The 26,938-nt window shown below is 47.8% G+C and overlaps 1 protein-coding gene across 1 annotated transcript in view; it reads right to left on the minus strand.

Annotated features, from left to right (window-relative positions):
• Positions 1 to 2,240: 2,240 nt before the first annotated feature.
• Positions 2,241 to 26,938, minus strand: part of LOC115619227 (enhancer of mRNA-decapping protein 4-like) — a 61,048-nt gene continuing 36,350 nt past the window's right edge. The window contains exons 18-29 of the mRNA XM_030511280.1: positions 26,320 to 26,783; positions 24,670 to 24,771; positions 22,968 to 23,120; positions 21,747 to 21,783; positions 19,776 to 19,958; positions 17,712 to 17,865; positions 16,898 to 16,989; positions 16,099 to 16,264; positions 14,099 to 14,285; positions 12,625 to 12,844; positions 4,053 to 4,216; positions 2,241 to 2,544 (exon numbers count right to left, since the gene is read on the minus strand). Coding sequence (XP_030367140.1) covers positions 2,349 to 2,544; positions 4,053 to 4,216; positions 12,625 to 12,844; positions 14,099 to 14,285; positions 16,099 to 16,264; positions 16,898 to 16,989; positions 17,712 to 17,865; positions 19,776 to 19,958; positions 21,747 to 21,783; positions 22,968 to 23,120; positions 24,670 to 24,771; positions 26,320 to 26,783 — 2,118 coding nt within the window. The 3' untranslated portion in view covers positions 2,241 to 2,348. The remainder of the gene's footprint in view (positions 2,545 to 4,052; positions 4,217 to 12,624; positions 12,845 to 14,098; positions 14,286 to 16,098; positions 16,265 to 16,897; positions 16,990 to 17,711; positions 17,866 to 19,775; positions 19,959 to 21,746; positions 21,784 to 22,967; positions 23,121 to 24,669; positions 24,772 to 26,319; positions 26,784 to 26,938) is intronic.

Consider the following 26,938-nt stretch of genomic DNA (forward strand, 5'->3'; position numbering starts at 1 on the left):
AGTGAAGATTAATTTGTGACTACAGCAGGGAAAAAACCAAAGCAAAGGCTCAGCAAGCTGGAGTCCCTGCTCCTGCTTTGGTAGGAGAGAAGGGGGAGGGGGAAGGAGCAAGGGAACGGAGCCAGGGAACAGAACCAGGGAAGGAAAAGGACAAAAGGAAGAGGCACAAACGCAACTCCATCTGCTTCAATCTAGAGAAGCCCCAATTCCCTGCTCTGCTCCGCAAAGGATTCCCCACTGGGACTGGCCAAACCCTGGTGCCAGCAACGATCTGGCAACACCTGTGAGTGCATCCGTGGCTGGGGGGAGGCCCAAAAAGAACCAATGTGTGGCTGGTCACAGTGAAACACCCTGTGCTGTGTTCCCGATGCCAAGTCACAGGAGTTGTGAGACTTTGGGAAGTGCTGCGGGTGTGCACCCAGGAGGTCTCTGCATTAAGGTTGCTAAAACGGGTGAGGACAGTCCTGGAGGGGTCCCCTACAGGAAGGTGACCCCAGAAGTAGAAAAAGTTGCCCAGTGGCTGCTGAGGCAGCCAGGATGGCTCCAGGGAGCCGTGTGCTGTACTGCTGGCATCCCATGAAACAAGGCCCTGGGCTGTAAGATTGGGGTGAGCCTGAAACCTCAGCCTGTCATGGAGCACAGGTGGTGCTCGTGATGAGAAACCTGCCAAGCACATCCAAGTCTCAGACTGACACCAGCTACATGGGTCACAAATATCACAGGTATCGATAGAGAAAGTGGTATCTCGCTCCTCTTTCAACCCAGCCAGGCAAGAAGCGCATCTCCCACCAGCCCAGGGACACAGTGGCTGGTAGGACCAGCAGATGTAGGCCCTTGGCCTGCTGGTCCCTGCTTCAGGCTGGGTTTTGGCCTCCTGGGCTCAAGCCCTCCCCTCTGCCCAGCTCCCTTAGTAGGAAGCTGGGCAGGGCAGACAAGGAAGAAGAAACCAGGAGGGCAAATCACCTCTGCTACCCCTCTGCAAAACCCCGGAAACCTGCCCCCAGCTCCATCAAGGAGAGAGCTGCAAGCAGAACACACAGGTGGAGTTTTCCTTGGGGTGCTGCAGAGCATCACTGGCTCCCAAGCCACCTCTGACCGATGCACCCATCAAACAATCAGAAAGTTCAATCAGAGACCATGGGGATGATCTAAGATTAGACTTGCAGTGCTGGCAGAAAGAAAGGGTATCACAGCCCCTCAGCTCAGGCTCCAGTTCAAGATCAAGCACATGCCTCAGCCTATTCACTCCTCCCTCCATGGCACAACAGAAGCAGGTCCCCATTTTTTTCTTCGAAAAGTTATTTATTGAACTGTTTTAGTATTACTTCAAGAAAAAAGAAATCCAAAATTTATGTAACAAGAAAAGCCCTGGTGTAAACCCAAAACTAACATCCGCTCCAACACAGAGCCCAGGGGCTCATGCAGCTTCCTGCTGCTGGACTCTCCCAACCCAGAGCATCTCCTCCAGGCACCCCAGACAAACAGACACAGCCCCAACCCTGCCTGCACTGCGGATCTGGAGTTAATGAAAGTCCCGTGTGCCCTGCTGATGTCCTCCCAGCTACTCACCCCACCAGGGAGCAGGAGTTTGACTCCCTAAGACACAGGTACAAGTTTCTGGTCAACGAGGCACTCGTGTTCCTGGCTGCTCCCTCACTCAACTCAGGGCTCAGCGTGTGCCTCCTTTCTCCTGCACTCATGGGAGCAGATTCCAAACTAAAGGGGTAAGAAATCCACCAGCTCCTGCTGAATGCAGCTTGGGCTGCCAGCCAGGCCACAGGGATGGATGGCAGGTGAAGAACAGCCTTAACTCTCTCAAAAAGAGGCTAAGTTGGGGCTGTTCAGCCTGGAGAAGAGAAGCTGCGTGGAGACCTCAGAGGAGCTTCCAGTATCTGAAGGGGGCTACAAGGATGCTGGAGAGGGACCTTCATCAGGGACTGTAGTGATAGGACAAGGGGTAACGGGTTCAAACTAAAACAGGGGAAGTTCAAGTTGGATATAAGGAAGAAGTTCTTCCCTGTGAGGGTGGTGAGGCCCTGGAACAGGTTACCCAAAGAAGTGGTAAATGCTCCATCCCTGGCAGTGTTCAAGGCCAGGTTGGACAGAGTCTTGGGTGACATGGTCTAGTGTGAGGCGTCCCTGCCCATGGCAGGGGGGTTGGAACTGGATGATCTTAAGGTCCTTTCCAACCCTAACTATTCTATGATTCTATTTAGGAAAAATAAGCCAAGTGAGCTTTCAAGTAACTATTTGGAACTATACACAGATGGCATTTGCCTTAGAGACATCACACACGTTGACAGATTTCCTAGCAAGAGCTCTTAACACAAGCCATACGTGGTTAGTAACTACTGGATCTGCTGCAGGGCAAGCAGGCCCTGGAGTATCATCATGAGGCGACGGGCAGGCCTGCTCAGCGTGTTGTGGGGCTCCACCTGCAGGAACCGGAAGAGCTTCTGCTGTACTTGGTTCATGACTGACCCCATGTGGTCACGGGTGATGGGGTCGCTGTGGTCCAGGTGCATCACTGCCTCTTCCAAGTAACTGAAGAACAGAGACCAGGGTGAGAACCAAACCCAGCACACAATCCCAATCCGATTCATTTCATTTTAGGGCAGAAGATGTGCAATTCTGCTCCCCCACCCAAGCTCAGTGCAGCATGTTCAGCCATCAGAAAACAAATGTTCCTGACTCACAGCAGTCTACCTAGCCCTCTTTCAACAGGTAAGGGAAGCCTACAGCTTCCAGCCTGCAGCATGTGCTACACAACCTGCCTGCCTGCACCAAAGCCAGCACACCGATTGGCAAGTCAGAGCTCCCTGAAGTGCAGGAGGTGGCATTTGGCCACAGGCCATGCCTGGTCACAGCTCTGTAGGCATTTTCTTTGGTGCCTTTTTAGCATAAGCAGAATTAGTCACTTATTAATGACATTCTTTGTTGCCCAGAGTGGCTGCCCCATCCCTGGCAGTGTTCAAAGGCCAGGTTGGACAGGGCTTGGAGCAACCTGCTCTAGTGGAAGGTGTCCCTGCCTGTGGCAGGGGGTTGAAACTGGATGAGCTTTAAGCTCCCTTCCAACACAAACTAGGCTGTGATTAGACAATAAAAATCCTCAACAGTGAGTCGTTTCATGTAGGGATATATTTAAGGTCTTCTTCCAATATGTCTATCCAGGAAGGGCTGTGGGAAGAACAAGAGTTTTACCAACAAGCTATTCTGAAGTTCAGACAAGCCATAAACATTCAAACCACAGCCTGAGCACAAGGCAATGCAGTCACTGCAACAGGTTTGCACTAAGAGACCAGCTTGAGCTTAACGGCAGCAGCTTTAGCTCTGGTTACCAGCTCATCTGTAACTTAAAGCTCTTTTTCAGTTTTTCTAACTTGCTTTATCCCTATTGCAAATTAAGAACTCTACTTAAGTAATTTTTTCATATAAGCCATGGTCAAAACCTGCAGGTAACTTAATAAGTTGGGTTTTTTAGGTAACAGGGGTTTGACTCATTCACTAAAAATGTTCATGGCAAGTATCAGCACAGTCACTGCTTTGTCACACAAGCTTTGCTTGGAGCACCTAACAGACATTACTGCCAGTAGCTCCTGCTGCCACCTCCCACTGAACCTATCAGTCACAACAAGAAACTGCTGACACAAAGCACAGCAACAGGGTAAGGATTGAGGACAGAGCAAAGTTGCTCTGGATACTAAACTATCTAGGAAACATGGCACCATCCCTCCTTTTGCCTCTACAATGGAATTGCTCCTTGGTTAAAGGAGATTGCTGCACAGACTGCAAATATTTGCAGACTACAATGCAGGAGGTAACAGCCCCTACAGCTGGGTACCCCCCTTCCACTAACTACTGGGCAGCAAAGCTCTCCATGGCAATGTCTCCAACTTTTCCCAAGTCACTACTGGTTGTTCACATGCCAGTAACAGGCTACAGAAGCTCCAGCCTTTGTCAAAGCACCACTTTCCCCTTCCAGGCAGTGAATTTAAAGCCAGAGCCAGGAAAGGTCTGCACAGGTTCAGACCTGGTGCTCTGATCATACTCACTTCAACTTCAGTTCTGTACGAGTACCCAAATCTGAGGAAAGCTGCTGAATGAGAGAAAGCAGCACGGGCTGGGACAGTGGGCATGGATGCTGCCTGAATACTTCCTCAGTATCCACAGTCTCACAGATGTAGAGAACCAGCTTGAGATCAGCTACTGTTAGAGCCTGCAAGGAAAACACAGCTAGAAATGTAGAGGAAACAACAGGCAGGTGAGGGACACAGGACAGAGCAGAGACAGCCCTCTACCTTGTAGCAGCTCAATGGCTTGCCGGCCTCCTCTGGGAGAAGAATTCTCTGCAAACCCTACTGCACATGCAAGCAGGAGTATGTTCAGGCTCTCAGGCTGCAGGCTTAAAGTATAGGTTTAAACTAACAATAATACAGATTACTTTAACATAGCAAAATACAGAAAACTGTTCTAACTTACTAACACATAGAGAAAAAGGAATGTTCAGCTGACGGGAAGGAACACCACGTGATTGGTAACAACTAAGGAGACAGTAAATAAGACCAAGGATGCCAGCCTTCAAGATAGCAGAGTGGCGCCCAACGCAGAGCGAGACTGGAACAGAAGCAAGGACATACCAACTGCTAACTCAGCACTAGGACCTCGTGAGTGTGCACAAGCACTGAGGTCATTCAGTAAACACAGTAAGGAAGACGATCAGGGACCATGAGAGAACCCACTGTCCTTGGTTCAGCTGTAACAGTAATTTTTCTCCTCCTTAGTAGCTGGTGCAGTGCTGCGTTTTGGCTTTAGTCTGAGAAGAGTGCTGATAACACACTGATGTTTTAGTTGTTGCTCAGTAGCACCTACCCCATCAAGTACTCTTCAGTCTCTCATGCTCTGCCAGGGAGGAGGGGCACAAGAAGCCAGAAGGAAGCAGAGACAGGACACCTGACCCAAACTAGCCAAAGGGGTATTCCATACCACAGCACATCATGCCCAGTACAGAAACTGGGGGGAGTCACCCGGAAGGCCTAGATTGCGGCTCAGGTCGGGCTGGGTATTGGTTGGCGGGTGGTGAGCAATAGTATTGGGCATCACTTGTGTTTATTGTTTTCCTTCTCCCCTTTTAGTTTTATGTTCTCTCCAGTTGTTATTTCCCTTATCATTATTATTATTGGTGGTAGCAGTAGTAGCTTTGTATTATACCTTAGTTAATGGACTGTTCTTATCTCAACCCATGGGATTTACATTCTTTCCATTCTCTTCCCCATCCCTCCAAGAGTGGGGGGAGGAAAGAAAGGGGGGGAGTGAGCGAGCGGCCGCGTGGTTCTGAGTCACCGGCTGGGCTTAAACCAGAACAGTTCCTTGTGGTGCCCAACATGGGGCTCAAAGGGTTGAGAACAACAGATCTGATCAGAGGATGTAGTCATATTTGTGATAAGCATTCATTGTTTCCGATTAATAGTCACTCGTCACAATGTTGATTTATTCGCTCTCAGAGTTGTTGCACTTGGTCTCAAAGTTTCAGCATGTTGTACCTTACTTACAGCCAGTATTTGCTGTTTTAGTGTTTATCGGCTGGGGGGCCTGGGCTAAGGTTCTTGTTTCACTGTACTTCATGGTAATGACTTGTAATACAATAGACTCATTGATCATGAAACTGGTCTGGCTTGCGTTCCCAGCGTGGTCATCACCTCTATACTTTGGGAAGTACATAATAAAAACTTTTTAGCAATTGCATATCTTTTCTCCTCGGGGAGTCAACCTATGAAGGAGGCATTCCCTTACACCCCCCCCCCCCGCTCCCCCACCAGGCTATTTACAACAGCATTTGAGAATTCTAAAGGTTTTGGATGGCCTTTGAATACCCTTGAGAACTGCCTGCTGATTGTGCTGGGGATCAGCATGTTGGCACACATACGGAGTGTGTTTTACCCATGGCCATCCCGCCCTGGGAACACCCTATTTTGTCTGATCTCGAAAGTTAAGCAGTATTGGGTTCAAATCTGGTCTAGGGTTAGATGACAATATAGAAGGACCACCAAGAGATTTTCACCGTGGCTGGACAGACATGAGTGGCGGGGTGTGGGGGATAGTATGGGCAAGTATCTAGGCCCGTGGACCCCTCCAGTGCTTTGGAACTTCACCACTGAACAAGTGCAAAATCCAGAAAAACTAGCAAAACACTTAAACGAGGTGTGCTGTCATCCTGGTTATACCAGAGAGGGACAAATCATGGTAACATGCTGGGGCTTGGCCTACGCCTACAGAGCCCTGCTCAACACTATCCAGCACCTTCAAAGGGTCTCTGGATCCGATGGCAAAGCAACAGACAAGGCAGCTACACCAACCCCAGTGACAAGCACAGCAGCTACTCAAACCCCGACAGCAACAGACAACACAGCTGTTGGTGTTACTCAACCCCCAAGCACAGCAGCTGCACCAACCCTGGCAACAGACACTGCAGCCACTTGTCATGGTTTGAGCCCAGCCGGTAACTTGGAACCACGCAGCCACTTGCTCACTCCCCCCCCTTCTTCCTCCCCCTGCTCCCGGAGGGATGGGGAGGAGAATCGGAAGAATGTAACTCCCACGGGTTGAGATAAGAGCAGTCCAGTAACTAAAGTACCATACAAAACTACTGCTGCTACCACCAATAATAATAATGATAAGGAAAAAACCAAGGGGAGAGGATAATATTGCTCACCACCTGCCGACCCGAGCAGTGATCTGGGCCTTCTGTGTAGCTCCCCCCTGTTTATATACTGGGCATGATGTGCTGTGGTATGGAATACCCCTTTGGCCAGTTTGGGTCAGGTGTCCTGTCTCTGCTTGCTCCCGGCTTCCCCTCCTCCCTGGCAAAGCACGAGACTGAGAAAATCCTTGGTCAGAGTAAACATTACTTAGCAACAACTAAAAACATCGGTGTGTTATCAGCGTTGTTCCCAGGCTGAAAGTTAAAAAACACAGCACTGCACCAGCTACTAAGAAGGAGAAAAATGACTGCTATAGCTGAACCCAGGACACCACTCCAACCAGTGACAGACACTGCAGCTAAACCAAATAGCCAATTCGTGCCAATATCAGTTGCCCCTGTAAGCAAGGGGAAAAGCAAACGAGAGGCACAAAGAGCAACCCATGCAGTGAAGAAAGATGAAAACAGCCAATGAACTCAACTGTATGCTGTTGCCTGCTATATAACACTTGCATAGCCCACCAGCTAGTTGTCTTCAGGTCACCAGCAACTGACCCTGACTTCCCTCCGATCATCACCCCAACAAAGAATGAATTTTGACAAAACCAGATGACCTCAGCAGTTACCAGATGAGTTCAGTGGTGTCATCAGCAGACAAAAACCCAACACTACACACCATCTCTCCTGCCCTGAAAGACTGTTACAAGAGATGGAGCCTGACATCATGGACTGGATGAATTCAGCAACTTTGTAGGGATTGGTCCATGGACTCTCTTTGTATGTGGGTGTGTATATATATATATATGAGACAAAGCGATGGTATACTGAAAAATGTGGGATCTGAGCATGACGCGAATGGTATGGAATAAGGGGTGGATACTGTCCTGGATTCAGCTACAGCAGTCATTTTTTCTCCTTCTCAATAGCTGGTGCAGTGCTGTGTTTTTGACTTTCAGCCTGGGAACAACCCTGATAACACCAATGTTTTTAGTTGTTGCTAAGTAATGTTTACTCTTACCAAGGACTTTCTCAGTCTCCTGCTCTGCCAGGGAGGAGGGGAAGCCAGGAGGAAGCAGAGACAGGACACCTGACCCAAACTGCCCAAAGGGGTATTCCATACCACAGCACATCATGCCCAGTATATAAACCGGGGGGAGTTACCCAGAAGGCCCAGATTGCTACTCGGGTCAGGCTGGGTATTGGTCGGCAGGTGGTGAGCAATTGTATCCTCTCCCCTTGTTATTTCCCTTATCATTATTATTATTAGTGGTAGTAGTAGTGGTTTTATATTATACCTTAGTTACTGGACTATTCTTATCTCAACCCATTGGAGTTACATTCTTCTGATTCTCCTCCCCATCCCTCCGGGAGTGGGGGGAGGAAGAAGGGGGGGAGTGAGCGAGCAGCTGCGTGGTTCCGAGTTACCGGCTGGGCTTAAACCACAACACCAAGCACTTGGGATCACTTGCTAGGGAAGGGGGAATTGACAAAGCAATTGCGAAAGGGAAATGAGCCCTCAGCCTTTGCAGGCGGCTCTTGGCAACTGTGAAGGAAAGGTATCCCTACAAGGACGATGTTATGAGTCACTCAGCCAAGTGGACCACGATAGAGAGAGGCATCCAGTCCCTGGGGGAATCAGCCATTCTAGAGATGATCTATCGTAGGCCAGATGCCAGGAATGCACCCATAGATCCAGATGAAGTTGAATGTACATGACCCATGTGGCAGAAACTTACACGGAGTACGCCATCATCATATGCCCACTCATTGGTATCAATGACCTGGAATGAGGCAGCATCACCAACAGTGGATGAAGTGACTCATCAACTCTGAGAGTTTGAAGACAATCTTGCCCCTTCCATCATTTCAGCTGTGGTAAAACTCCTGTCACAGGAGTTCAAACAATTGAGAGATGATTTATCCGATCTATCCAGCTCCACACATGTACAGACCCGTGCCTCAGCTATTAAATGAAGGTGCCCTAATGCCCAAGAGAGAAGATATAGGAGGTACATGCCACAGGCCACCCTATGGTTTTATCTGTGGGATCACAGAGAAGACATGAGAAAGTGGGATGGAAAACCTACCTCAGTTCTGGAGGAACGGGTGTGTGAATTGAAGAAGAGAACAAGGGTCACGGATGATCCTCCCAAGAAAGTTGCTGCTCCAGTCTTCATTGAGCAGCTTCCCAGATGGACTGAAAGAGCTGATTTTACTCCAACTCCTGTGATAAGGGATACTTATCCCTTCATACAAGACCTAAGTGGAGAATTTTATCATCACTATTAGAGGGGCCCTGCCTCCAGCCAGGTGGAGGAGAGGGACAATGGGGTTTACTGGACTCTGGGGATCATATGGCCTGGCACATCAGTCCCACAGGAGCATAAGGCTCTAGTAGATACCGGTGCACAGTGTACCCTGATGCCATCAAGCTACCATGGGGTGGAACCCATTTGTATTTCTGAAGTGACAGGAGGATCCCAAGAGTTGACTGTACTGGAGGCTGAAATCAGCCTAACTGGGAAGGAGTGGCAAAAGCACCCCATTGTGACTGGTCCAGAGGCTCCATGCATGCTTGGCATAAGCTATCTCAGAAGAGGGTACTTCAAAGGTACCAAAGGGTACCGATGGGCCTTTGGTATAGCTGCCTTGGAGACAGAGGAAATGAAGCAGCTGCCACCTTTCCTGGTCTCTCAGGGGATCTTCTGTTGTGGAGACTAACAGTAGACTACTGTGGCCTGAATGAAGTTAAACCACCATTGAGTGCTGCCGTACCAGACATGCGAGAACTTCAATATGGACTGGAGTCAAAGGCAGCCAGCCAAGTGGGATGCCACAATTGATATTGCCAATGCATTTTTCTCAATCCCTTTGGCAGCACAGTGCAGGCCACAGTTCACTTTTACTTGGAGGGGTGTCAAGTACACTTGGAATCGACTGCCCCAGGGGTGGAAACACAGCCCTACCATCTGCCATGGACTGATCCAGACTGCACTAGAAGAGAAGTAAGCTCCAGAACACCTGCAATTCGTCAATGACATGACCATATGGGGCAAAATAATCCAAATCCTTCTGAAAGCAAGTTTTGCCATAAAATGGAGTAAGGTCAAGGGACCTGCACAGGACATTCAAGCTTTGGGAATAAAATGGCAAGATGGACATCGCCAGATCCCCACAGACGTGATCAACAAGATAACAGCAATGTCTCCACCAACTAACAAGAAAGAAACACAAGCTTTCTTAGGTGTTGTGGGGTTCTGGAGAATGCACATCCCAAATTACAGTCTGATTGTAAGCCCTCTCTATCACGTGACCCGGAAGAAGAATGATTTCAAATGGGGCCCTGAGTAACAAGAAGCCTTTGAACAAATTAAATGAGAGAGAGTTCATGCAGTAGCCCTTGGACCAGTCTGGACCGGGCAAAATGTGAGAAATGTGCTCTACACCGCAGCCATGGAGAATGGTCACTATCGCCCACATCATTCAGGAATGTGGAACGTGCTGCAATTAAGTAAGCAAAGTGGTTAAAGACTCTCTGGTATGGAGAATGATGGCTGAAGTATAAATATGGGCAGGCCTGGCACATTGACTATATCACACTCCCACCGACCTGGTACAATGGACTGTTAAAAACTACACTGAGAGCAATGGGTGGTGGGACTTTCAAACACTGGGATTTACCAAAAGCCACCTGGTTGGTCAACACAAGGGGATCTGCCAACAGGGCTGGCCCAGCCCAATCAGAACTTTTACATACTCTAGAGGGGGATAAAGTTCCTGTGGTGCACATAAAGAATTTGTTGGGGAAGACAGTCTGGGTTATTCCTGCTTCACGTAAAGGCAAACCCACTCGTGGGATTGCTTTTGCTCAGGGACCTAGTGGGTAATGCGGGAAGATGGGGAAGTCCAATGTGTACCTCAAGGGGATTTTATTTTGGGGAAAAACAGCCAATGAACTCAATTATATGCTCTTGCCTGCTATATAACACTTCCATAGCCCGTCAGCTAGACGCCCATCTCCACCGCTCTGAGCTTTGAAAAGAAGATATGTGTTGTCATGATCAACAGCAGAGAATAAAGTCATGGGAAAAGCCAGCAGCAGCAGAACTATCCTTAGGTCACCAGCGACTGACCCTGACTTCCCTCCGATCATCACCCCAACAAAGAATGAACTTTGATGAAACCAGACGAGCTCAGCAGTGACCAGATGAGTTCTGCGGTTTCGTCTGCAGGCAACAATCCAACACTACACGCCATCCCTCCTGCCCTGAATGACTGTTACAAGAGATAGAGCCTGACATCATGGACTGAACGAATTCAGCAAACTTTAATGGGATGGTCTATGGACTTAGGAACGATATCTCTCTTTATGTGTGTGTGTGTATATATATACATATATGAGACAAAAAGTAGTGGTATATTGAAAAATGTGGGACCTGAGCATGACATGAATGGTATGGAGTGGATAGTGTCCTGCATTCAGCTGTAAGTTATTTTTCTCTTTCCTAGTAGCTGGTGCACTGCTGTGTTTTCAACTTTAACCTGAGAACAATGCTGATAACACACAGATGCTTTTTAGTTGTTGCTAAGTAATGCTCACCCTGATCAAGGACTTTTCAGTCTCATGCTGTGCCAGTGAGGAGGGGCATAGGAAGCCAGGAGGAAGCAGAGACAGGACACCTGACCCAAACTAGCCAAAGGGGTATTCCATACCACAACACATCATGCCCAGTATAGAAACTGGGGGGAGTTACCCAGAAGGCCCAGATTGCTGCTCAGGTCAGGCTGGGTATTGATTGGCAGGTGGTGAGCAATTGCCTAATGCTTCACTTGTGTTTATTGTTTTCCTTTCCCCTTTTAGTTTTATATTCTCTCCCCTTGTTATTTTCCCTTATCATTATTATTATTGGTGGTAGCAGTAGTAGTTTTGTATTATACCTTAGTTACTGGACTGTTCTTATCTCGACCCATGGGCATTACATTCTTTCCATTCTCCTCCCCATCCCTCCAGGAGCAGGGGGGGAAGAAGCAGTGGAGTAAGCGAGCGGCTGCATGGTTCTGAGTTACCGGCTGGGCTTAAACCACGCCCCCCACTGAGCAAGAAAGCGCATGTATAATTAGCATAGAAATATTATAATTAGGTCATGGAAATCTCATGAATATGTAAATCATTTCCCCCCCCCCCCCCGGAAAAGCTATGAATATGCATGAACATGCTAAATATATAGCTGCTGCCAGCAAGTAACGGGTGCGCTCACCTTTGTGATATGATTGGCATGTACGCCCAGCACTGCAATAAAGAATGCTGCTTTCTAAAACTCCATGTTGAGTCTTAGAGAGTTTCTCTGACCGACTTTTGCAGTATCAAGGGGACCCCTGTGTCTGTGCTAAGCTGAGCAGACCACAGCCAGCCAGAGGGGAGCAGGTTACAGTTAGCAGCATGGAGCATGGAGGCAGTGTTTGCATCCCCTGCCAGCCTACTAGCATCGCATTGCCATTATTCCTAGAGGAGCTTGTCCACAGCAACTCAAACAGATCTGCCTACATATTCAAAGGCAAAGGCAATGTCAGGCCCCAGGTGGTAGATCTGCCTGGAGAGGTTTATGAAGCCATTGCCTCTTCAGGGGTGCACCATGTGCCACTGCTTATGGCAAAACACTCTGGCTTACCAGAGCACTGACACTGTCCTGACAGTGCATGGGCAGGGCAGAAAGAACTTAACTGCCACCAAATCATGGAATCTGCATGGCTCTGGCTCGACCTGCACAAGAGTGCAACTGCACCCCTCAGGCAGTCTGCTGCCATGGGTCTTTTCAGTCAACTCCTGTATAAGTTGGTGTGGGATTATGTTCCCACCTCAAAGAGCCTTTTTCCCCCCCTCCATCCCCCAGCAAGCAGCAATACCCACTGCCAGGCAGCCTAAGTACCTGCTGGAAGGCTTGGTTGAGGCATCCCTGCTGGAGCAGCTGGAGAATGCAAGTTTGCTGAGACTGGAAATCCAAGTGAGTGGAAGTGATCGGAGTGCCAGCCGCCGAGTGCATTGCCTGGACGATGCTCGAGGTGACTGCTGCTTGCTGCTCCTTCATAGCCAGGCTCACTTCTCCTTTAAAGACTCGCTGTACTTGGGCCAAAATAGACTCCTGCATGCTAAAATACCCCAAAAAAACACAACTCAAAGGCATCTCTGTAAATGAAGAGCTGAGGGACAACACTGCACAAAGCTTGTCCCAGTGAGAAAACACAGGATTGCTTGCTTATTGTAGCATGGCTCCCAAAGGATTAATACAAGTGGCTCTGAGGCATAGGCATTGGAAACACAAGGTAGCTCTGTGACCAACACCACAACAGCCCAGGGTGCATGTGGAAGATGCTGGGATTCTGTGCAGGAAAGTGATGTCACAGGGAACTAAGTTTCTCATTATACAGCCATCTTTAATGGCTCTGGGTTACAAACAAGGCTACTAAGCTATAGGTTCATCCTCAAACAGGCTTAGCTTTCCACATCAGATCTGCTGGATGCAGCTTCCTCACCTGCAGATGACACCTTTAGAATGAGAACATGCTTTCACTGAGACTGAGATTTCTCCACAGAAGACCAGCTCACAGCACAGGCTGTGTTGTGTTACACCTTTCCCCCCCACAAAGGGCCAGATCCTCCTCTCTCTTACAAAGTATACAAAGCATCAAACCTGCTCTACCACAGGGAGAATAAGCAGGACTTCTGTGGGAGCAAGCATAGCCCATGCAAGACCAGAATTTCATCTGGTAGCCTTCCTGGCAAGTCTGGTCTGCTTCGAAGACCCCAATGTGCTCTGACATGTGTTCTAGTGGCTTAAATTAGACAGGGGCATTCTGCCCTGCAGCTGACCACCAGCCGATCTTAATGCCTGGCAACCTGCCACCAGCCTCACAGCATGAAGGTGGTGAAGGCACCACTGGGATCACACCCTGGAACCAGGATGGCCAAGCATGAATTGCTGCAGAGCAGCTGGGAGGACAGAGTAGCCTGCAGAAACTGTTGGTATGTCTGAGGACACAGTGCTAAGAAGAAAAGCCTTCAAAAGGCCTGTTCTGAAATGATCTGCAGGAAGCGTTCAGACTTGAGTGTGCTTATAGGCTTCCTTAGGTCCTTCTGTCCTCCAACATGCACATGGGACCCTGTGAAAAGCAGGCCCCGAGCTCCCACATGCAGCATTGATACAGCTGTGGTCTGTTTTGTGCTCTACAGGGCAAGAGTTGCACCAGCCCACATGCTTTACCCCACTGTGCAGGGCCAACAAGCAGCCCTACAGTACTTGTGGTGAATGGCTTGTTTCCACAACTAAGCAGGGAGAGGTTTTTGTCATGCACACATGTACCTCTCACTGACATCTCTTTCCACAAGCCCAACTGCCAACTTACTCGCCCACAATGATATGCAGCTGATGCTCCACCTCAGCATGGATGCTGGCTGTGAGAGAGGAAGCCAGCTGCTCTGTGGTGCTCTGGAAGGTGCTGATGAGCTGTTGAAGTTGATTCAGCAGCAGGTCCCAAGCCTCCTGTTCTCGTACATTCTTGTTCTCCAAGTGAGCCTCAAACTGCTGGATATCTGCAACAAGCAGGGAGGAAGACATTTATGCCATTGGTACCTGTGGAGATGGTCAGGGTAGAAAATCCAGCTGCCAGGCTCTACATGTTCTCCAGCAGAAACAATTACTGAGCCCCTGTATGAGAACAGGAGAGAGGAGAACATACAAGCCTGGTTTGGGGCTGCATTACACTAACCAAGAAACCCTGCCTCCAGCTTCCCCATTACATGACACAGCAACAAAGCCACAAGTTCTCTCATGACAGACCTTTACAGGTGCTCTTTGTTCAGGGCAAAATAAAATACCCTCACTCCCACCTTTATTTCATCCACAGTGGGAGTTGTGATCTGCATTAGTGATGGAGTTCAATGCCAATGAAGAAAGAGAAGGAACATTTCTGACCAAAGAAAAATCATGCCTGCAGAGATCAAAAAGCTGTATTTTAAAATATTTTATGAACTGGTCTGATCAAAAGGGAGAAGGTAAGCTCTATATACTTGTGGGAAACTTGTGAGGAAGAGGAAGGGTGTCAAATAAACAGCAGCTGGAGACACTCTGCAGATCCATGGACAATAGAAGTTGCTGTGCTAGCATTAACCAACTTCATATGCCCTCAGAAACCAGCTCTGCAGAGTAATACCTGCCAGGCCTCCCAGAAGGCCAAGGAACTGGATCCCAAACTTGATAACAGGAAAGATCTCCAGTGCATCAGCACACAGTTTCCCTTACTTAAGGGTATACTTCTCTTTTTTCCAGCCTGACCATGCCTGACACTGTTCAGCCACTGTTTAACCTCTGATCATCCCCATACCCTTTCTCTAAAGCTTCCTGAAGCCATTACCCCTCTGAGATGAGGGCTTACCTGCAGGACTGCTACCCCCTCCATCATCATCTTCCTGATGGCAGGATGCCCCACCCTGACAGCTGGGCTTTACTACTCAATAGATGAAGTCATAGATTCACATAATAGTGTTTTACTGCATGGGCTGCAAAGACCAGAGGTGAATCTCTGTCCCTATTGCACCACTGTCGTGGTTTAAGCCCAGCCAGTAACTCAGAACCACACAGCCGCTCGCTTACTCCCCTGCTTCTTCTCCCCCTGCTCCTAGAGGGATGGGGAGGAGAATGGAAAGAATGTAAATCCCACGGGTTGAGATAAGAGCAGTCCAGTAACTAAGGTATAATACAAAACCACTACTGCTACCACCACTAATAATGATAAGGGAAATAACAAGGGGAGAGAATATAAAACTAAAAGGGGAAAAGGAAAAGAAAACAATAAACACAAGTGATGCCCAATACAATTGCTCACCACCCACTGAGCAATACCCAGCCCAACCCGAGCAGCAATGTGGGCCTTCCAGGTAACTCCCCCCAGTTTCTATACTGGGCATGACGTGCTGTGGTATAGAATACCCCTTTGGCCAGTTTGGGTCAGGTGTCCTGTCTCTGCTTCCTCCCGGCTTCCCATGCCCCTCCTCACTGGCAGAGCATGAGAGACTGAAGAGTCCTTGATCGGAGTAAGCAATACTTAGCAACAACTGAAAACATCGGCGTGTTATCAGCATTGTTCTCAGGCTAAAGTCAAAAGCACAGCACTGCACCAGCTACTAAGAAGGAGAAAAATAACTGTTACAGCTGAACCCAGGACAACCACCCACAAAAATTTCCTCACTTCCACTTCCCAAGTATGAAATGGAGCACACAGATGGGCTAAGAGGTTAAACAGTTACCAGTGAAACTCTGAAAGGCAAAGGCATGAGGCCAACTTGTTGTCAGCCACTAATGCTATGATACAGCACAGAGAAAACTCAGAGAAGGAAATTTACTCACATTCCTGTGTACCCTGCTTGAAGATATCATTGACCTGCTGGAACATGGACTGGCAGCTCTTCTCCAAGGCTGGTAACATAACGCTCTGAAACCCTTCCCTGTAAGCTGACTGGATTGGCCCCCGCAGGGTATCAGCCATTGCCCTCACAACAGCATCTGTAAGGTTCTTACAAGCACACACAGAAAAGATTCCAGAAAATTAAGTCTGCTGCAGACTAAACACTAGAGGTCCCTGTAACACACCCACACCAGATAAGGACAGCCAAGTGTCAGAAGTATCCCCTCAGCTCTTTCCACAGACAGAACATCTGCTTCCTGCCCAAGAACATGATGATTCCCCTGTAGTTCAGCTGTAGAGCAAGGGAAAGTGGCACAGCCAAGCATGGCTCCTTTCCCCTTCCTCTGCTTCCCTCCCACAAGCCACCATTCCCTACAAGCTAAGGTAAGTAACAAGCTTCTGCTCCCTAAGTAACATAGAAATGGGAAACAGAGTGGAGAGCAGAAGAGCCAGTCAAGCTTTCACCACTTGGCTGATTGAGCTGGCCCTAAAAAGCACTGCTGTAGTGAGAATCTCTAGTCTAGTAAAAAATTAACAACTTGGTAAATGAAAGAAAGGGTTAATGAAGCAAAGCAGGGAGGGGAGTATACAATGAACTTGCTCTCCTGATGAGACCAGGAAGGAGCTTTGACCCCTGACCTTACCTGGAGATACAGGTGAGGGGAAGAGGTATGAGGAGTTGCTACCCAGGCAGGTGACAACTCAGTGTTCCAAGAAAAGCTACACTCTGGTTCTCCTTACCTTTGATTTCACTAGCTTGGTGATACTTTCTTTCAGTGTCCCCTCAACAGCAGTGAGCTTGGCAGCAATAGCGTCCATGCTCTTGGAAATGCCTAGACACAACAAACATGTCACAGTTGCAGCTTTAAGCCTAGAGTCACACTTCAAAAAAAAAAAAAAAAAAAAAAAAAAAGAAAATGGAGTCAAACTCTTCTTGGATATGACACAGCGAGGGGCAATAGTCACAAGCTCTGGCTTGGGAAGCTAAGGTTGGACAGTAGGAGAGACTTTTTGCTAGGAAGGTGCTACAGCTCTGGAAGTCACTATAGAGGCCGTGGAATCTCCAACCTTGAAGGTTTTCAAGACTTGCCTCAACAATGTCCCAGCTAACCTGATCTAGAATAGTGGGTAGCCCTGCTTCAAGCAGAACAGTGGACACTAATGGCTGCAGAAGGCTTTCCCACCAGTATTTCTTACATGGATGCTGTCAGTGTGTCAAGGAAGGGCAAAGACAAGTTAGGTTTGCTCCAGTCAAGTCCCAGCATTTCCAGAATTATTACCCTCTTTTGCCTTCCTCCACTGAACAGATTCCAGAAGCTTTATGGATTACAATGGCAGATCAGACCCCACTCTCTGGAAAGGCATCCCCTCTGGCAGCCTCACACTCCTTCCAAACCACAACTCTTCTCACATGACAGTGGGGCTCAACAGTTTGAAGTGCAATGACTAGTCTTTGTGTAACCCAACTCCTACTTCATTTAGTGCCAGCACGTACACAGCATGTTTTGAATCCCTATGGGGCTTCCAACTTCAAGACCAAGGCAGCAAGACTCACACTGGGGTACGGTTGTCTTCATCTCCTCACGAATGGTCCTCTCCAGACGGTTACACACAACAGTGGAAAGGGACTGAGAGAGCTGCTGAGACAGATGCTCCTGGAGCTGCCCATTGTGCTGCTGTCCTTCCGTCAGTGCTTGGTCTAGTCTTCTCTCTATTGAGAATGCATGTGAAGGAGCATAAACAACAGATTTCCTCTCTACCCTCAACACTCCTGTCCACAAAGATGGACACTAGCCTCACCTCCAGAGGCTCAGGGAGATCAAATTTACAGCTCTGGTGAAAGAGGGGTCTAATTAAACATTGCTCATGTGTTCCTGTAAACAACAGGGTGCTCTTAAATAAATTACCAGGGCGAGAGAAGAGCTCTGGAAGGTGTGGTAGAGAAGCCAAACAGCTAAAAGAAGCTCAACAGCAGCATTCCCTACATGCTGTGGGTTAATTTAGCTGCTCCTGTAGGCAGCTCAGCCCCACGCAGCCACTCGTTCACTCCTCTGCAGTGGGATGGGAGAGACAACAGGAAGGGTAAAAGTGAGAAAGCTTACAGATTGAGATAAAGACAGTTTGACAGGTAAAGCAAAAGCCACACATGCAAGCCAAGCAAAACAAGGAATTCGTTTACTACTACTCATCACAGGCAGGTGTTCAGTCATCCAGCAGTGCTTCAACAGTGACTTGGGAAGACAAACTCCATCACTCCTCTCTTCCTCCTCCTTTCCCACAGCTTTTACTGCTGAGCACAGCATCATAGGGTATGGGACATCTCTTTAGTCAGTTTGGGTCAGCCGCGTCTCCTCCCTACTTCTTGCCCACCCCCAGCCTGCTCACTGGTGGAACAGCATGAGAAACAGAAGGCCTTTACAGGGTTTAGCAATAGCAAAAACATCAGTGTGTTATCAACACTGTTTTGGTCACTAATCCAAAACATACCACCTTATGAGCTGCTATGAAGAAAATTAACTCCATCCCAGCCAAAACCAGGACACTCCAGAAAGCAAGAAGTCCCATATCCATAAAAAGCAAATTGGTAAAAATGTTTCTACAGCATGGAATTGGTGGCCATGAGCAATATAGTGCACAGGAGCAACCCAGGCTTAATAAAAACTAGTCATACCTCATGAAGCAACCAAGCTCCCTGAAGGAGCCAACACACAGAGATGCATGTGCATCTTCAAAAACATGAAACAAAAAAAACCAAAACCCTAAAAACAACCCACCAAAACAAACAGTGAAAAGACAATTCAGCTGCTGACAGAATTCAGTGCAGATAGGGAAAAATTATTCTAATATTACAATATAGCTCTAGACTCCCAACTTCAGTAGAAAGCTATCTGAATTACCTCTGAAAATATCAGCCTAATAGTCAGAAAGGAAAATCCAAGACTAATTAATAAAGAAAACAGCAATCATTGTCATGCCATAGAAGTTAAGAGTGGTTGCAGCCTGGAAACAGGCTAGGGCTGCTCGGTTTGGGGGACACAACCAAATTCAGTGCAGTACAAGATGTACAGGAACTTGCTACTTGCCATACAACAAAAATGACTGGATATCAGGTTTGAAAACACCAAAAGAAAGTATTTTTCAGACAACACATAAGGGACCTGTGGACCACAGAAGTACATATGGATACAGATGAGATAACTCTCTATTCAGCTTTGCAGTATGGCAGTCAGACGTTATTTCTGGTGCAAGTACTGACTTGCCTTAAGGAGAAAAGGAAGGAAAGGATCATCCCATACTCTTGTGCAACTGGCAACTGCCTGATGTAGGCTAACATATTACATGCACTTCTAGTCTACTCCAGCATTGCAGCACTTACAGTCTTAACGGTAATGAGAAGATTTACCTCCTTCCATGGAGGAAGTGTCGGTTCTTCCCCATTCTGAGTTTCTTGCCCTTAGAAAGCAGCTGAGAGGAACTGAAATAGTTAAACTGCAGGCAGGCAATTCTACTGCACTGATGGCCCATACTACCAAGATCCTTGAACTTTCTGAGCCTTCCTCATGCCTCTAGCCTGCCTCACAGCCTTCCACTCCTTAGGTACCATCCAACATTTGCACACAAGGATACGCTCCTGCTGGGAGTCAATCACCCTCTCCATGTGGCCCATAAGGGAGCTCTGAGTGGCATCAAGGTGATCCATGAGTCTCTGCAGCAGCTCCATCTGGTTCTGATGCAGTGGAGAGAGCTCCTGCTGTTGCCTCCTCAATATACACATCACTTCCTCCTGGAACTCTGGTGTCATCTGTGAGGACAAGGATTCATTTCTAACAGGATCAGAGGGCAGTCAAGCTTTCCACTAGGTATTAAGTCAACCCCTGTGCCGAGGACTGAGACATAACACACAAAGAAAACAGAAAGCAGCTTAATGCCTATTTCTAAGGCTTTTGTCCCAAGAAATAAACTGATAAAGCAAGGTACACAAAGTCCCTGTGTGGAATTCGTAAATGGTTACTTAGAATATCAACTGTTTAGATTCGACACTCACTTCAAACCTCTGGCAGCTAAAAGAAAAGAAAACAGATACTATTCACTTTTGGCCATGTACTAAGAGTGTTTAGGCTTCCTAATGCAAATCATGTCCTCAAACACTTAGGAAAGAGCTGCGCAATCAGTAGAGTAAGAAGGAAGTTTCCTAGAGCACTTTTTCAGCTCTTTCCCTTATTTATGAATAACCAAACTGGAGAAATATACATCTATAGTTTGTTGTCTCTTCACCTGCTCAAAATATCCAAAGGAGGCACTGTGAGAGACTGATCTGAAATCAGACTCCACTGTCCATTGTCTCAAAGATTGGTATGAGAAGCTGAAATGGGACTCTACCGACCATTGTCTCAGAGATGGGTGGGAGGAGTTAAGACTCCACCATCCATTGCCTGAGGGATGAGTGGGAAAGAGCTAAGACTCTTCCATCCATTACCTCGAGGACTAGTGTGAGGAATTGCTGCCCATTATCCCAAGAATTGCTGCAGACATGTGCAGTTGAAGAGCTGGCTGCAAGACCAGGGAAACTGGTCCACCAGGAACGTGTAATAGGTGACATGAAGAACAGAGGTACTCTCCCCAACTCATTATAAAAGGGGGAAAAGGTAATCACAAAAAAAGACATTGTCATGAGAGATTGCCATGAGGACAACTCCACGAGACACACTCCACAGGGGTACCTTCAAGGGGACGACTCCAGAAGGACACCTCCACGAGGACACCCACCTCTGACAACTACTACAGACTCTTGGGGGACAACTCTGCTCCGATACTATGAACCCTGAAGGACTCCCACCACTGACGACAATGACGGATCCCTGGGACACCACTGGATCCACAGTGGTGACTCTCTCTCTCTCTCTGCACCCCAAATCCTTGCTTCATTTCCATCCTTTTTTCCAATCTGTCCTATCGCTATCCCCTTTATTACAATAATTTCCCTTTTTTATAATAATTGTCTTTTCATAATAAACCAACTAATCAATTCCGGTACTTGACCTCATTTGCATCTTAATTTCACTCTTGGGATCACGAATGAAAGAGTCTGACACTGGGGTTTTCTCCAATCGGACCCTGACAGGCACACACATCAAGGGCAGCTTAGGAAGCGTACACAACTCACTGAGAGCATTTTCTGCCAGATATGAGGGTATTAGCAACAGGGATAAGAAATTCCAACAGGTCAGTCCCACTGTGAACCTTATTTTTCTGGGAACAGCTTAACCTGCTGCCAATGTGCATTAGTCAGTAGGGAAGAGGGAATGAGTGGTACTGTCTTAGATTATACTGGGCATTTCTGTGTTCTCGCAAGCTATGCAGAGGTGAGAAGGGAGCCACCTGCCTGGATAGCACTGAGCAGCTTCTTCACTGCCAGAGAACAGAGCAATGCCAAGCCCAGGCACAGCCCAATCTCAGCCTGCTGGGGCACAGCAGGGGCCCACTGGGCTTCAAGGAACTGGAATGAACTTTCTCTCAGGTCTCTAGTAAGACAGTAAATAGAACTGAAGCATCAGGCCCCTGGGACAGACTTGGAGCAGCTCTGACTCACCAGGTTGTTAGATGATCTTGGCAACTGGTTCAAATCCCTGGAAATAAAAAGAGAGAAAGTAGTAATCCAATTATGTCAATTAACTGCTCTTATTAGCCAAGTCTTCTGCCAAAATAGATCACACATTTTACAGTTGCTTTAGCTTCTACACTCCAGTTCATACTTCTGTTTGCCTAGTATAACATGAAGAGCGAAGGGAAGGTGATGAAATCACAGTCCTTACAGCACTGACACTCCATCATTTGCACTATCCACAGGCCCTGAAGTTCCTTACAGACTGGTCCCTTCACAGGGAGGAGATTTAAACCAAGGCTTAATGAGGACTGTTACAACATAAAATGCACACTGATTTTTCAGTTCTGTTCAAATTCAAAGCCAAGGAAGGCTTTGCCAAACAGCTTTTGAAGGTCTCCTGATATTTTCCAAATTATAGAATTAATGAGCTTCAAATCATCTAGAATGATTCCAGCTCTCAAGGTGAAGAAACTCCAGCATATACAGCAAAGAAAAACACTGAACTGATCCACTAATATTGCATGTCTCCATCAAAGTCACAGATCTATGAATATTCAAATGCTACCAGAAGGCAAGTAAACTGTTGTTCCCAGACAGCATCCATTCAGCAACCTTAAAAGGATTGAGGCAGGAAAAATGAAAGTCATTTCAGAGGCTAAGAGCTTCTGAGTGTCACAGCACAGGGCCACAGCCAGAGACTTAATGCCATAGCCCATCTTTGTTGTAATCTGCACAGCTAGAGATCCAAACCATGGAGCTATGGGAACACAAGAAGAGGAGAGCGCCCTATGCTGGCTCTTCTCCCATTAATGCAGACACATTGGTCCAACTTGCCATGGGCAGACCTTTCCAATCATCAATTTTCACTTACAAGACATTCACATGGACATGTTTAGAAACACACCAAAGCAGCAAGCAGGTAACAAACAATAGATATTGCTGAGCAAGGACACTGTGCCAATGTTCAGAAGGCAATTAGAAGTGGAGGCCATGTTCAGGTATACTCATGCCCTGGGTGGCAGTCAGTGTCTGAGTAACCAGCAACACTTTCTGTGTGGTTACTGCCATTTGCAAAACAGGGTGAGGGTTAGGAGCACTTGACTACTGCCCAGCCTCAGACCCTGGCCTTGCTGCTAATGGCTAATCAGGTTGTGGCTCTGCACAGCTGGTCCCACAACCACATGTATTCTGACAAGTCCAGCATACCTGTCATCTTTCTTGCCCTTCCACTTTAGCTTTGGGGAAGCTTGGGGGGATGTCCTGGCTTTCCAGTCCTTCACAGGCAGCCTCTGCGTAGATGCTTTGGCACCAAATCCACCTGATGTAGAAGCCAAGCTTGCAACTTCATCATCATGGTCACTAGAAAGGAACAGCAGGGGAGAGGACATCACTTGCAATACTGGACAGCATTAGCCTTCACTAAGGTGAGGGGATTTACTCTCTTCATCCACATGTGGGCAGTCACACAGCTAAGCAGCTCTCCACCTTGATCTTTAACAGAGAGACCTCCACAGAACTCAGCATGTGCTGCTCTGTTCCAATTTGGGCCTGCTCAGGCTGAGCTCAAGTGCTGCATAACAAGACTTTAATGTGCATTTGGGACAACTGCGGTTGAGGCAGTGTGAGGGAACAACACCTGTTCTTACTGCATACACACACAAGGATGTGACACTGACCTAGCAGGGAACCCAAACATAGCATATCCTTACAGACAGAAAACACTTCATACAGCAAGTATTGCAGGAACAGAGGAGAATCAGGTTGAGCCTAGGAAATACGCAATCCTCAGTACCTTGGAGCCTTTCAGCTGCTGACCAGCCATCCAATACAGGCTGCTCATGTCAGTCTGAATTTCAGTGTGGAATATGAACTCTCAGCTGTCAAACAGTGCTGAATTTGCCAGGCACACACAGTGTGCCCACGGAGCTTTAGGGTGGCTCATGAGTGAGAAAAGGTGTCAAAAGCAAGAAACTCCCCCCTCTATTCCGCTCTCATGAGACCTCATCTGGAGTACTGTGTTTAGCTCTGGGGCTCCCAACAAAAAAAAGAATGTGGAGTGAGTCCAGAGGAGACCACAAAGATTATCCAAGGGCTGGAGCAGCTCTGCTCAGGAGACAGGCTGAGAGAGCTGGGCTGGTTCAGCCTGGAGAAGAGAAGGCTCCTGAAGGGGAGACCTTAGAGCAGCTCCAGTGCCTAAAGGGGCTACAAGAAACCTGGAGAAGAGGGGCTTTGGACAAGGGCCTGTAGGGACAGGACAAGGGAGAATGGCTTTAACCTGACAGATGGGAGATTGAGATGAGCTCTTAGGCAGAAGTTCTTCCCTGTGAGGGTGGTGAGGCGCTGGCACAGGGTGCCCAGAGAAGCTGTGGCTGCCCTATCCCTGGCAGTGTTCAAAGGTCAGGTTGGACAGGGCTTGGAGCAACCTGCTCTAGTGGAAAGTGTCCCTGCCCATGGCAGGGGGTTGGAACTGGATGAGCTTTAAGCTCCCTTCCAACCCGAACCAGGCTGGGATTCTATGAAACTAACTCCTGATATACCCTCACTACCTTATCTAAGGCATATTATTTGGAAACTGATCCTTTAATACATTTTCACTGGTAATTAAGCCAAGCTTAGTCCATGCTTTTAGAAGCAGCACAGTCAAATCTTTCCCTGCAGAGAGTAAATTGGACAGTGCCCAGAGGTCAATCAGGAGACAAAGCAAAGACATTCACCCCACACATGAAGGCTCGCTGGGGACAGAAGCCTTGAACCACGTGGTTTAGGGCAAGGTGTCCCTGCCCATGGCAGGGGGGTTGGAACTAGATGATCTTAAGGTCCTTTCCAACCCTTACGATTCTATGATTCTATGAATACAGCCTGAACTGAATCCATGCAGGGCAAGAGAGGGGACTGGGCACTCTGGTACCTTTGTTCTGCACTAGCATCCTGGTTGTCATGCTGCAGCAGGTGGTAGCTGTGTTGATGATAGGAAGAGCTCTTGTGCTTTTCTTCAACCTCATCCCTCAGGCTAGAGGAGGAAAACAAATACCATCATGAATGTCTCAACTTGGATATTTGCTCACTCCACTTCTCATGAGATCCTGATAGAAGGTCTAAACCAAACAAAACCCCACATCTATCTGCACAGATGTAGAAAGCAGCAGGTGCTGTGTAGAGGCACTAAACACTCCAATTTCTCCAAGTGTTTTTCTGGGGGCCTTAAGAAGGGAGAAGCAGCTGAGCTATGCTTCAGGCACTAACCAAGAATAATCTCCCAACAGACGTTTACACAAGATAGGTAAGCCACTACTCAAAGCAGGCAGTATAGTGTACTTCAGTGAACAGCATCATCTTGGGGTTTTTTTCCTCACAGAATACTGATCTCTGGGGCAAAAATCATCAGTGCTTCCCAGTTCTTTCAAATGTCTGAGGAAGTGTGTGAATTACATGGGTTAGCTTTACCAGACAGAACAGAATTGCAACAGTGATTCCAGTCTGAGTTTCATAAAAATTTTGAAAGCAAATGGCACATGCTTCTAAGCTGTAAACTAGGTCTATGTGAATTCAATTGCAGGAAGATCTTTCGACAGAAGTGAGCAGTTGTTACTTTCACATAGGTGGCTGCCCCATCCCTGGCAGTGTTCAAGGCCAGGTTGGACAGGGCCTGGAGCAACCTGGTCTAGTGGAAGGTGTCCCTGCCCATGGCAGGGGGCTGGAACTGGATGAGCTTTAAGGTCCCTTCAACCCAAACCATTGTGGGGTTCATTCTATGATCCTATGACTTGACTGAGCTGGAACATCAAAAAACCCCCAACCAACCAACACCAACCAGAAATCTCTCAGATCCAGAGATATCTCATCTGATATTCTGATATGAGGAGTCCTGAAAAATTCAAAGACAGAGTGGGATTGAGGGAAGCTGAAAACTCCTATAAAAGTATTCTCAACTTTAAATTAAGAGCAAAAGCAAAAACACTGTGTAGAGACACAGCCTCAGTGCCCTCCCTAGAGCTGTCAGAACTGTTTCCTGAAGCATCATCCTCAAGTGTGGAGGCACAAGGTAAGGCCTTTCTCTTGCAATTCTGATGGGAGGGAACAGCCCTGAATAGTTTGAGGGATAACACTGATGTTCTCAGCCTGCTAGTCCTGTTGAAAAGAGAGGTGTTTGCACACAGCCTTGGCCTAGACAATCTGGAGATGCCAGGTACCCCTCACTGTTCCCATCCCACTACAAGACAGGGACATGAATTCTGTGATGAATCCTAGCACTGCTCCAGTGTCATAGTTTGCTCCAGGTAAGCAGGCATATGTGATGTTGCACCATTCTGCATGCCTGCTCCACAGAGACATTGCCATTTACTTCTGAATTTTAAAGTACTTTATTTATAATGCTAGCTGCACAGAGCCACAGCATACACAGACCAAGCACACAGGAAGGTTGAATCATCAGATCCTTTAAGAAAAGGAGGAATGGAGAACAGCTCTGGTTTAACCCCAACATAAGAGCTTTCCACCAAGCTAGCAATTTGGCAAGTGCAAAGAAATTGCCCTAGGCAAGATAAACCCAAGTGATTACCTGTCTGCCATGGTGTTCCTGGTTTCTCTGGTTATGTCAGGAGCTGCTGGCCACAGCTGACTCACAATGCTGTCAGAAGATGCATTTTCCTGAGTTAAAGCAGCCTCCAGTAATGATGTAGCATTCAGCCTGTCCACCTCCACTGAAGGCATGCCCAACGAGTGGTGGCTGTGCTCAGAATTGTGCCGGGTGCTTGGAGACAGCAAATGCAAGGCTGAGGCAGCAGATGCCATACTGTCTGCGTGATGGCTGGGCTCCAGCACCTCTGCAGGGAGCCCAGAGGGAGCTGCTGCAAAGCTGCGTTGCAAAGTCTCGGAAGCAATCTCAGGAATATCCTGGGACATGACTGTGGAAGCAGAGGAAATGACATCTGGCGAGCGCTCGCAGGTGGGAGAAGCCTGGGGCACCACCAAGGGCTCTGCCTCCTGCAGTTCCAATGCTAGAGAAGGGTTTCCTGACATGACCTGAACACAAAAATCAAACGAGAGCCTTCAGGATAATGTGGAGACATCAAGAGCCCCTGATACCTTACAGCAACCACCTCTGGAAACAGCCAGCTGTAGCCTTTCCTCATGTGATCTCTGTGCTCCCACTCTGTTTGTCAGATGGAGAAAGGCCC

The sequence above is a fragment of the Strigops habroptila genome, chromosome W (assembly GCF_004027225.2).
Source record: "Strigops habroptila isolate Jane chromosome W, bStrHab1.2.pri, whole genome shotgun sequence".
Taxonomy (NCBI): Eukaryota; Metazoa; Chordata; class Aves; order Psittaciformes; family Psittacidae; genus Strigops; species Strigops habroptila.